A 12751-nucleotide genomic window follows, 5' to 3' on the forward strand; every position below is an offset into this window, starting at 1 on the left:
GCAATTGCTTATATCAGATGGATCTTGGTTGAAAGCCGAAATGCTTACTTGTATTTTATTGACTATGCAAAGGCTTCTCTTGTGTGGGTCATAACACACTATGAATAACATTGAGAAGAGTGAGAATTCCAGAACACTTAATTGCACTCCTGTGGAACCTGTACATGGGGCCAAAAGGCAGTAGTTCAAACAGAATAAAGGAATACTTTGTGGTTTTAAATCAAGAAAGATTTGTGTCAGAGTTGTATCCTCTCACCATACGTCTTCAGTCTATAGGCTGAGCAAATAATCCAAGAAGCTGGACGCTATGGGATTGGAGGAAGGTCTATTAACAACCTGTGATATGCAGATGACACAAATTTGCTTGCTGAAAGTGAGGGGGACTTGAAAAACCACTTGCAGGTGAAAATCAAAGATCACAGCCTTCAGTATGGGTTGTAATTCAGTGTAAAGAAAACAAAAATCCTCCCAACAGAACCAATAGACAGTACAATGATAAGTGGAGCTAAGATCTAATGTGAGTCTGACTCAAGCTACGGTATTTTTAATAGCCTCATAGGCAAGTGCAAGTTGGACAGCGAATAAGGAAGACCACAGTAGACTTGATGCATTTGAATGATGGTGTTCAGGAAGAATATGGAAAATACTGTGGACTGCCAGAAGAACAAACAAGTCTATCTTGGAAGAAGTATCACCAGAAAGCTCCTTAGAAGTGTGGCTAGTGAGACTCTGTCTCACCTATTTTGGGCATGTTATCAGGAGGGACCAGTCCCCTGGAGAATGACATCATTCTTGGTGCAGTGTCAGGTCAGCAAAAGGGCGGAAGAACATCAAGGAGATGGATTGACACAGTAGCTGGGACAGTGGGCTCTTACACAACAATTGTGAGGATGGCATAGTCAATCCTTTGTTATGTTGAAGTCAGTGTGAATTAGCACTGACTCAGTGGCTAACACCATTTGCTGTTAGATGCCTCAAGTCAATTTTCTACCAATAGCGACTCTATGTGATAGAGTAGAATCCCCCCCTAGGGTTTCCTAGGGGGTCAGGCCCTTTGGAAGCACAGTGGTTTAACACTGGGATGCTAACTGAAAGGTCTCCCGGTTAGAGCTTATCAGCTTCCCCATTGGAGTAAGATGGGACAGTCTGCCCCATGAAGATTACAGGCTAGGAAACCCTGAGGGGCAGTCCCACCCTGTCCTACAGACTTGACCCTCTGAATTTCAGAGTGGAAAGAGTCAGCTCAAAACAAGACAAGTTTTGTGTTGTTCTCTTGAACATTATATGGGCATTCAACTTTTCTTTTCGTTTTTTTTCACAAAAACAATGCATGCTTGTTATAAAACTTTCCATAAATACAGGAAGTGAAAAAAGAAAGTTGTTGCCTCCTTCTGCTCTCGCCCCCTTAGGTCCCCAGGTGGCTGCTGCTAACAGTTTCACATGGATCCATCTTGTCTTTTCTGATGAACAGCACACCGACAAACAACATCCCCCAAACCCCCAAATTCATGGCCATTAGAGTCTGATCCCCCCACCCCCCAAATAGGGTAATGATAGAACTATTCTCAGCTTGACCTGAGTCATCTTGGGTATAAAATGGGTGTGATACAAATGCTTACCTTCTAGGATTGTGGGGACGATTCAATGAGATACTACAGAAATAATAAGCGTCACATACAGAGTCCAGGGGCTCGCGATGAGTAAGGGGTAGAGGAAGAACCAGACCCCAAGTTGGCCTGGCCTGTCTGACGCAAAGGAACCCCGGTGGTGTAGTGTTTATGCGGTCAACTGCTAACCGGGAGACCGGCAGTTAGAGAAAGAAGAGGCTGTCTACTCCCTGTCAGGATCTACGGTCTCGGAAACCCACAGGGGCATGTCTACCCTTGTCCTATAGGGTTGCTGTGAGTCAGAATCGACTCAGTGACAGTGAATGTGGTTTGGGGATTTTTTGGTCAGGCCCATTGCTTCTCAGCCAGCTCCTACTGCTGCTAAATGCCGCTGAGTTGACTCTGGGGGGTCACAGCCCCACGCGACAGAACAGGACTTTCCCCGTGGAGGCTTTCTTGGCATATCGCCAGATCTTTCTTCCACAGAGCCTTTGGGTGAGTTTGAACTGCCAACCTCTCAACTACCAGCCATTATGCTCTACGATCAGAGATCTTTCAGGCCCCCTAGGCACACAGCAAGAGGGTGTGTGTGTGGGGGTGGTGATGGCTAGATTCAAGGGGTGCCTACCCTGGAAAATGGCAGATTTCATACCAGTGAGGGGTAGAAGGGGACCCCACCATGTGGGTTGACCGGACCAGCCGTTGCTTCAGGGCTCCTGGCTGGAGAGTTGAGGTCGGAGGCAGGGGCCCAGAGCGCATCTCAGCTTAAAGGATCTCAGCTTAAAAGGAATGTGCAGTGGGCCGACTCTGCTCAGGAGGGGCTAAAAAAAGCCTCACCCTCCCCTGGGCTTTGTGTGAGGGTTATCAACTGCTCAAGTCAGCTCATCTCTTTGGCTGGACTCGGCATTTTTGAGGGGGTCTGTTTTCCTGGTCCCTGGGGGTGTCCACCGATTGGCAGGAAGGCCTGTCCCAGAGGTGGAGGCTGTGGAATGTGGGCAGGAGGTGGAGGAAGGGGGAGAGGGCTGGGAGCCCCAAACCCGGTGACAATGCACAGTTGTCAGCTGTCCCCTGCTGCTGTTTCTTCCTTTTATAGCCAGCGGCAGTTGCCCTAGCTCTCACCCAGCCCCTCTGTGGGGGCTCCTGCCCAGGATAAAAGCGCAGGGAGGAGGCCCAGGCTCCTGTCTTGTCTCCCAGGCGCCACACCTCTCGCTTCTTCCTTAGGTCCCACCTTGGCCGAAGAGCCCAACCAGGCAGCATGCCTCCCAAGAAGCCGGAGCCTAAGAAGGAGGCGGCCAAGGCCCCAGCCCCAGCCCCTGCCCCTGCTCCTGCTCCTGCCCCAGCCCCTGAGCCACCCAAGGAACCTGCCTTTGACCCCAAGAGCGTCAAGGTGAGTGAGCCCCCGGGAGAGAAGTAGGGATGGAATGAACTGAGGATCCGGGAGAGAGAGATGGATTGGACTAGGAGGAGGGCCATGGTGTCCATGGCCCAGATAGCAGTCCTAAGGGGCAGTGAGGTTGGTCTGGGCCCGGTGAGGGGGCCTCAGGACATAGAGCTCACGAACAGTGGTGGCTTGTTTTGGGAAGCTCTGCTCTGCCACCCCAAATTTGCCCAGAGGAGTTGGGCATGGCGGGCAGGTGCAACCAATCAGCCTACCTTTTTTAAGGCACTCGGTGGCCACCACAGTGAAGTAATGAGGTTTTTTCCTGAGCAGTCTTGTGATGGCTTTATGGAGAAAGAGTCCCTCAGACATCTGTCAGTGGCGCCCAAAGCTCAGAGAGCACGCACCTAGGAAAGGTTTCACTCCCAAAGGCCCTTGTGTGGGGTGGGGGCCCCTGTAGATCCCGTGTGAGGAGCCTGGCTCCCTCTTCTCCGCTTTTCCTTCCCAGGTGGGCCCCTCCTTCTGCAGCCTTCACCTGGGCTCCCACCTGGACTGTGCAGGGGACGGGGCCCTCCGAGGCTGAGCCCCGGTCTCTTAACTGGTGAAGGAGGGAGGCTCGGCCTCTGCCTTCTCGATCCCTGTCTGCCTTCACGTGGAAGCAGTCCTCAGCCTGGAGCTGGTGCCACCCCTGCCTGAGGACCGAGTCACGTTAGGCCTCTCAGCTATGTGCCCCAGCTGCTGAAGGAGGGAAGCGAGGAGGGGCAGTTCTAGGAGGGGGGCGGTGGAGGCCTCTGGAGAATGAAGCCGTTTTAAGCCTTGGATCTAGAACGAGAGGTCAAGTGGCCACGGGTGTGAAGGACTATTAATAACAGGCTGGGAGTGGTGGGCCCTTGGGAATGTCAGCCTCGGAGCAGGGCTGGGGGTGGTGGAGAATGAAGTCGGAGTCCAGGACCAGGGAGATGAAAACCGAGGGCTGTCTGCACCCCATCAGGGACTAGGTGATTGTTGTAACAGGGGGACGGGCGGCGGAGCCACGGTAATCCTCTACCAAGGACAGGAGTTAAGCTAAGCTGGACTGGCCACGAGATGGAGGCAGGTGCCCCATAGCTTGCTCAACCAATGGCTGGCTTATGGCACGCTGAGGGGCGACAGAGACCCGGAAAGTTCTCCCAGGTCCTCAATGAGTCCCTCTATGGTAAGGTGACCAGAGGTCCCGCTTTTGGCCGGACAGTTCCGATTTTTAACAATCTGTCCCGCATCCCGCAGCGTTTTAAAAAAGGCTTGATTTTTGGAAAGAATTCACAAGCTAGGGTACACGGTTTTCACCTGCCAAGTGGCTATTTCGCCAGGATGTTAGTTTCATCAATGGTTTCCCGCTGGTGTCCCGCTTTACCAATGTTAAAATCTGGTCACCTTACTCTATGGGCAGAGCCTGGCAAGAAAGGCTGGCCCTCTCCACCCCTCAGGCTCTTTTCTAGGTTTGGTTTCTTATTGGTCCTGAGGAAACAACACTCCAGTGAGACAGCTGCCGGCAGACCTGGTCCCTGGAGGCCAGCCGACAGCCCCATGGTGGCACCTGGACTGTGCCCTGCCCTTAACCTGTCACCCCTTCCACCCACCCCTTCCTCAACTTCTCGTCTCTGTCACCATCCTCGTGACCAGGTCTGGGTCTTCTGCTCCTGGGGATGGAAGGTTGTCTTAAAGAGGGAAAAAGGGAACATCAAAAGGCACCTCTCCTGGAAACCTTGTTTCGTCCCTTTGTCCAGAAGATTCTTTGCTCAGAGATAGGACAGAAGTGAATTGAAGCCCAATCTGTGTGGTTATGAGCACATAAGGGGCTTCCAAAAGTTCCCATTGAATTCCCCTTTCCCACAAACTTTTGGAAGCCCCCTTATATGTGCTGATTTTATGTTTTGTTTTTAATACTAATTTCTCTTGAACGCTTACAGTATTACAAAGTAAGGCAAAGTGCACCTTTTTCCTCAGAGTTTATTCAAAGCCTCCTCTTCCTCTTCCTCTTCCTCCTCTTCTACTTCCTCCTCCTCCTTCTGTGATCAAAGCATTCCTTTCCTGGGCTCCTTAGGATTTTCCTTCAGCTCCCCCACCTTCTCCCCCTTTCTTTAGGCAAGTCCGCTCCTGGGCATAGCTAGTTTCCTTCCCCGCCTCCCACAGCCTCTTTCTCCCTCCCTCCTGGCGAGTGCCAGCCGCTCCGGTGTCCTCACCCGTGGCAGACAGCCTGGGACACGGGGTGGGGGATGGCTGGCTAGAGGACACGCAGTAGAATAAGGACTAAGGAAGGGGGTGTGAGAAGATGTCCCATGACCCCAGTGGAGAGAGGTCAGGGGTGGGAGAGGAGATAAGGACAGTGAGGAACATCACTGAAATACCAGCTCACCTGGGTTTATCCCTCACTTATTTTCAGAACCTCCCACGGTCTTCTTCTGTTTTATTATTACGCACGAGAGGGAGGAGTCCAAAATGGATTCCTTCATCCAACGATTATTTATCAGATATACCTACTGTGTACCAGGCACCAGCGCTCCACAACACAACACAACACCCTGGCTTCAGGGACCCAGAGGCCCCATGAACTCACTCACTCACTCACATCCAGTTGATTCTGACACCCAGAGACCCCATAGGATGGAAAAGAACTGCTCCGAGGGATTCTGAGGCTGAAAATCTTTACAGGAGTAGAAAGACTCATCCTCGTCCCCCCTCCCCACTGACACACACACACACACACACACACACACACACACACACACACTCACTCCCTCCCTCCCTCCCTCCCAGGAGCAGCTGATGGGTTTGAACAGCCGCTCTTGCAGTTAGTGGTTCAATGTCACAACTCTCTGTGCCAGTAAGACGCCTTCACATGAGCGCACGTGAGAGAGCAGTTGTGATGAAGGGCTGAGGGCCCATGCAAAACGGCTTTGCTGCCCAAGCGTGCTTAAGAGGGGCTTGTGCTGACGGAGGGAGCAGAGTGGAGGGACGGGTGGGGCAAGCCTTCATTAAAGAAGGTGAGCTAAGAGCTTAAGCCCACATACATTGGGATTAAATTCACTTTGGTCCTCTGAGTAGAAAAAGGAGTTCTCGGAGAGGGAAGGTGCCAGCCAGTCTGTTTTGACCCACGGCAACCTCTTGCACAGCAGAGGACCCAGCCCCCTCCTCACAATGGTTCCCATCCTCATGACTGAGTCAGTCTATCTCCCTGAGGGTCTTCTTGCCAAGACTTCCTCTCAGCAGTTCTCAACCTGTGGGTCTTGACCCCTTTGGGAGTCGAACAACCCTTTCACAGGGGTCGCCTGATTCCTAACAGTAGCAAAATTGTAGTTATGAAGTAGCAACGAAAATAATGTTATGGTTGGGCGGGGGTGGGGGTCACCACCACCTGAGGAACTGTATGAAAGGGTCGTGGCATGAGGCCGGTTGAGAACCAGTCTTACGTACTTTGGACATGTTATCAGATGGGGAGTGGTGGCCATGAAAGCGCGAGGAGGTTGGAGGGTTATGGAATTGGGCGAGACAGAACGTGCCACCGGGAGGAGACATTTACACTGGACCAGGAGGATTGGTGATAGGGAGTCAGGGTGGTCTCTAGTGCTATCAAAGTAGAGTTATTTCTCCTTTTCTCTTTCCCCCTTCACCCAACAAGTGACAATCACTTAACAAGTGCTGACCAGGTCGCTCGGAGGCTGTATTATTTGATAGCCTGTCCATCGTGGCCCCATTTTCAGTAGTTTGGTGTTTTACGCGTAGCGGGAGGCCTCCTGCTGGAAATGGCAGTGGAAGGCACTTCTTTCGGGGGAACCATTCGCAGCTCCAGCCGTCTCACCTGTGTTTTCCTCTCCTACAGATAGACTTCTCTGCGGACCAGATCGAAGGTGAGTACTAGCCTCCGCTCTATTGTCTTTCTGGAGCCATAGCCGTCTCAGTGAGTCACAGCAGTGATATCGAGCACCCGTTATGTGCCAGGCAGTCCCAGCCCGTGACGTGGAGGAAATCACCTAACCCTCACCCCAACTCCGAGACAGGGACCATCGACCCTCTCACTTTCACTGGGGAGAAAACGCAGGCACAGAAAGATTGGCTGGTGTGTTAGTCTGGTTAGACTAGAGAAACAAATCCATTGACAGGCCTATATATATATATAAACGAGATATTTATATACAAGAGCAATTGAACATTAAGAAAACATCCCAGCCCAGTCCAGATCAGGTCCATAAGTTTGATATTAGCCCATATGTCTGATACCAATCTATAAAGTCCTCTTTAGACTCAAGAGACACATGCAATGAAGCCAAATGCAGGACGATCACAAGCAAGTGGGTAGAAAGTCTGGATCCAGTGGCGTTGTAAGCATCTCAGGGCTGGCAGGGGTCTCTGTGGCTTCTCTGGCTTCAGAGGTCTGGTTTCATCCATGTGGCTTGTCTTCTGCAATGTCTCCCAGGGAACAGCAGAGAGAGAGAGAGAGCGAGCAGTGTCTTCCTCCTCCAAGGAGGAAGTACCAGATTTCCCAGAATTCTCAGGAGAAGGCCTTGCCCACACAGAAGTCTCATTGGCTATCTCCAGATTGACAGCCTAGACTCCACCCCCTACATTCTTAATCCTTAAATTGATACCAGATTAGGTGACTACCACAGCTGGCTTGCCCGGTCTCACACAGTCCAAGGTAGAGCCAGGATTCAAACGCATGACCTGGTGGACAGAACACCATTTCGGAATCAGAGAGCTTTAGGATTAGCTCTAATCTTGCCACTATTCGGCCTTGAGACTTTGTGCCCAAGTCATTTGACTTCCTTAAATCTTCATTTTCTTATTTGTGAAGGAGTTCATTCATTCCAACTCAGAAATCCCATACCTCTATTTAGCATCCTCTAGATCAGGAGTTCAAACTGGCAGCCCATGGGCTGCATGCAGCCCCTGAGGTAATTTTTTGTAGCACATGATGCTCTAAAATAAAATGTAATGAGGGAATTGTGTGTACGGTATTGCCTCAATCTCCCCTAAGCGCTATTTTCTTCATAACACTTTTTTTCTATTTTCATTTTATTTCAGAGCATCGTGGGCCACAAAAATTATCTCTGGGGTGGGCCACCAGTTTGACACCCCTACTCTAAATGACCTCCATCCATTGGAAGATAGTTAGCCAATCACTTCTTAGCTTTATATTCGCCACACAGCAGAGCTCCATTTTCTCGCATGCTTTCCTCTCAAAGGCGCTAAGCTTCTAACTCTTGGTTGCCTTCGCTGGTCCCTCTTCAGATTTCCAAAGTTTCCTAGAAAGGCGTTGGCTCTACTAGACTCACTGCCCTATGTGTTAGTCTGGGTACTTTAGAGAAACAAATCCACAGAAACTCATGTGTAAGAGTTTTATATAAAGGTTAAGTGTGCATCAAGAAAATATCCCAACCCAGTGCTGCCCAAGCCCACAAGTCCAACATTAACCCATTAACCCATATGTCCACACCAATCCACAAAGTCCTCCTCCATCTCACAAAACAGACGTAATGATGCCGACTGCAGGAGGAAAGCCGAATCAGTGAATGTGTAAGCATCTCAGGGCTGGCAGGGGTCTCCACATGGGTGCTCCAGCACCCAGGGCTGCATCAGGGTAGGTCCATTCAGCTTCTCCTCAGGGATGTCCTGCAGGAAGTGAGCTTTGCCAGCTGAAGCAGGGAACTTGCTAAGGCAACTGCACCCTGGTCCGACCATCACAAAGCAAGAGACCCAAGAACTAGAAAGGTTAGGCTCACTGAGCTATTTATCCCTCCGCCCTTCAATGAACCCCACATGTGTTTATCGGCCAGGTTGGCACAATAAACTAACTACCTCACCCTAGTAAGCAGGTGTGCCTGCTGCAGATTCCCCATGAGAGGCTTCTTTTGGGCCTGTGAACATCATGTTTCCTCTAACACACTTCAGGGTCACACCAATTCAAGGCTGCATGGGTGGTGCAAAAGGTGAATTGCTCAACTACTCACTGGAAGGTTATCGATTAGGACCCCCTCAGAGGTGCCTCAAAGACAGGCCTGGAGATCTGTCTCCAAGAGATCTCTGCCATGAAAACCTGCCGAGAGCAGCTCTGCTCTGCAAAGCATGGTGTGGCATGAGTGGAATCCACTTGATAGCAACTCTTCCTTCCTTCCTTCCTTCCTTCCTTCCTTCCTTCCTTCCTTCCTTCCTTCCTTCATTCCTTCCTTCCTTCCTCTCTCTCTGTCCCTTAACTTCAGTGTTTGATCTCTGTACAAACCAAGCTTCCCAGCAAGCTGGACAACAGGTTGGAGCATTAGGCGGTGCAGCAGGTTACTCCCTCCCTCCCCCACAGCATCTCTCTAAGAAAGACATAGGTGGTTTCATTAGGGCAGGAGTCACGTCTGCATCGGCTGACAAATGAGCAACATACTAGCTAGAGTGCAAGATTATTGTATGGGATAATGATATAATCCCACATAAAATTATCAGCTCAGAGTCTGGCTCCCTGTAAATGCTAAAATCACAGGTCATCACCCATCTATTAAGTATAATCATAACTACTTTATGAGGAAACTTCCCTTGTGCTGTAAAGCTGTCCTCACTCTGCTGAATAAACCCTAGAAGATAGGAAAGTCTGAGTTCATTTTCAACCAACAACGTACATGTACTGAATAATAAATTTGTGTCAGATGGAGGGCTAATTACAAGGGAAAAGAAACGAAATCCTTATAACAAGGCTAGCGGTTGGTGTTATTTGCTTTTCATAGATCAGGAAATCAAGGCTCCATAAGGGTAGGTGACAGCCCAGGTGTCTCAGTCAGGTGGTAAGATCTGCAGACAACTCAGTAAGATAACAATAACAGGTTTTTACATACATTATTACATTTAATTCTCACGAGGACCCTATGGGAGAGGAGTCATTTAGAGAAGAGAAAAGGTTTAGAGAAGTTAAATATTTGCTTCCTCAAGACCACACACAGCTAGTTAGCAATGGAAATAGAATTTGAGCTCAGTTATTTAATAATTGGAAAGTCATAGAGTTTAATGTATTCAAAAGGCATACAAAGTCTAATAGAAAGTCGAAGTTTTGGGGGAACCTGCTTTGATACATAGAAAGATTTGTAAAAATCCATATATAACCATTTAGAAAAAAAGTGTTTCTAAAGTATTTGTAGAGGCTTTAAAACAGCTTTTCTCATAAGTAGTTCAAACATTCTTCTTTGATTGAAATTGTTAACCTGCTTAGCAAAAACACTTCTTTGTGAATAGCGTAAGGCAGGGGTGCACACCGTTTTTCAGCATGCGAGCTACTTATAAAATGATCAAGTCAAAATGATCTACCAACTACAAAAATGCAAAACATATATTTATTTTTATTTTTTCATAAACGCATTGAGAATTCTTTCTATGTACAATGTATGCGTATGTACCTTGCAGAACCGCATGAGTCCATATTGCACAACACAACACAATTAACTATGTACATTTTTTGTCATTACTTGAGTTTACTCTGATGACTTGTATTGAATGGAATGAGCCAGGGATGCATAGTCCGGACAGTAGCTGTAGACAGCCAGCCTCAAACACACTTCCAAATGATCATCAGTTATGGGGGAACAGTACTTGGACTTAATGATCTTGGTGTGGGAAAAGGCTGACTCACATAAATAAGTAGAGCCGAATAATGCAGTCAAGGAGGTAGCACATCTTCTCATGTTTGGGTACTTTCCCTCTGCAAGTAAGTTCCAGAACTGTTCATGTGCTCTGGACTTCAGCTGAATGTCAACTTGTAGTTTAAAAATCTCCCATTCCGTATAAAAGTGATACATTTTTGTCTTCTTACTTTGTCCGGCTCCCCCACTCATTTTAATACCCTTTCTTACATTTAAGAGAAAACACCCAAGGTCTAAAAATTGGCGATAACAACTTGTCAGTTTGCTGCACTTAGCGCAGTTATTTGTGCATGCGTTTGACACCCAAGATTGCATCTGATTGGCTGCGCTGTATATCAGTTAAGTGACAGGGTTGATGATAGGCTTAGGTCTAGTTTTTTAATGCCAGGCGATCAGCCCACTCTACATTTGCGATCAACTAGTAGATCGCAATCAACGTATTGAGCACCCCTGTTAAGGCAACTTCAATACTATTCCAGTCCAAATTCTCCCCAGGAGAGAGTTGGCTGAGGCCAATATCATGAGGAAACAAGGCTCTTTGCAAAAGGCCTAGTAAGGTCTCCAATTTGCCCTTGCCCTTGAACACCTGCCCTGGGAGCTCCAGGAAATCCAGCGCCTATAGTTCTGAGCTGGCTCCAGAGTGGTTCTCAACCTTCCTCATGCTGTGACCCTTTCATACAGTTCCTCATCTGGTGGTGACCCCCCCCAACCATAAAATCATTTTCGTTGCTACTTCATCACTGTCATTTTGTTACTGTTATGAATTGGGCAACCCCCTTGAAAGTGTCGTTTGACCCCCAAAGGGGTTGCGATCCACAGGTTGAGAACTGCTTTGGTTGAGTAGTTGCTCGGTCCCCTGTAAAATCTGCTCAACAACCTTCTCGGGTGGACATTGTCACCCCACTCACCGCTAATAAAGAAGGGCGCAGTGAGGTCAGTAGTTAGCCAAAGCCACCTGCGGTCAGTGGCAGAGGTGGATGGTTCGGCTCTGAGGCCGCCTCATTGTTTTGCCTGGAAAAGGCAATACCACCGACAACTGGTAACTCTAACGGGTCTTGTGACTTTGCAAAGCGCTTCCCTCTCCTGCCACCTCGTTGGACACTCGGGAGCTCAGCGGAGGCGGAGCTGCCATTTGTGATGTTTGCGCAAGGACCAGCGGCAGCTCGTTTGGGCAGAGCCAAGATGAGGACCCAGGGCTCCTGCCTCCTGGTCCAAAGCTCTTGACTCAACATGAAACATGACCCCAAATCCCAAACTCACTGCCAGCGAGTAGATGGCGACTCATAATGACCTATCCGACTCATAATGACCTATCTGACTCATAGTGACCTATCCCTATAGGACAGGGGAGAAGCGTCCCCTGTGTGCTTCCAAGACCGCAGCTCTTTACGTGAGTCGAAAGCCCCATCTTTCTCCTGTGGGGTAGCTTGTGGTTCACAGCTGCTGACTTTTCGGTGAACGGCCCCATGCGTCACCCACTACCCCATACTTCCTGACCTTTCCAGCAGTCAGGAGTCTCATATGCTCCAGGGAGGGAGGGATGGATGGACTGGGAGGGGTGGAGTCAGGGAAGACATTAAAATGCTCTAACAATGGACTGATCACATGAGGTTCCTGGAGAGGCCCCGTGCTGAAGGCCAGTTTGGAGACCAGGGTTGGGTCAGGCTCTTCTCGCTCTCAGAAGGTGGGGTAAGGGTGGGCTGCAGAGAGGGACTGGGATGGGTGGTGGAGGAGAATTACTGAAATGTTTTAACTAGCCTGTTGACCAGCTGTTCAGCCCCGTGGGAGGCTGATCAGTTCTTCTCCACTAGGTTGAAGTCTTCTCTCTGCAGAGTTCAAAGAGGCCTTCTCATTGTTTGATCGGACTCCAACTGGAGAGATGAAGATCACTTATGGACAGTGCGGGGATGTGCTGCGGGCCCTGGGCCAGAACCCCACCAATGCTGAGGTGCTGCGTGTCTTGGGCAAGCCCAAGCCTGAAGGTCAGTGTGGGTGAGCTCCTCCGGTGCTGGCCCACGGGCCCTGGGCTCTTGGTCCAGACCAGTCCCATGTCTACTGCTCTTTCTCCTCTTCCTCCTTCGCCCTCCTGTGAACAGGATCAGCCTGCCCGGCAC

General features: G+C 49.5%; 1 protein-coding gene across 1 annotated transcript in view; it reads left to right on the forward strand.

Annotated features, from left to right (window-relative positions):
- The first annotated feature begins 2775 nt into the window (after positions 1–2775).
- Positions 2776–12751, forward strand: part of MYL4 (myosin light chain 4) — a 14043-nt gene continuing 4067 nt past the window's right edge. Inside the window, exons 1-3 of the mRNA XM_004707258.2 lie at positions 2776–2994; positions 6845–6872; positions 12470–12619. Of these exons, the coding sequence (XP_004707315.1) occupies positions 2863–2994; positions 6845–6872; positions 12470–12619 (310 nt within the window). The 5' untranslated portion in view covers positions 2776–2862. The remainder of the gene's footprint in view (positions 2995–6844; positions 6873–12469; positions 12620–12751) is intronic.

This window comes from Echinops telfairi, unplaced genomic scaffold (genome assembly GCF_000313985.2).
Source record: "Echinops telfairi isolate 266 unplaced genomic scaffold, ASM31398v2 ScPeMD7_7458;HRSCAF=8496, whole genome shotgun sequence".
NCBI lineage: Eukaryota > Metazoa > Chordata > Mammalia > Afrosoricida > Tenrecidae > Echinops > Echinops telfairi.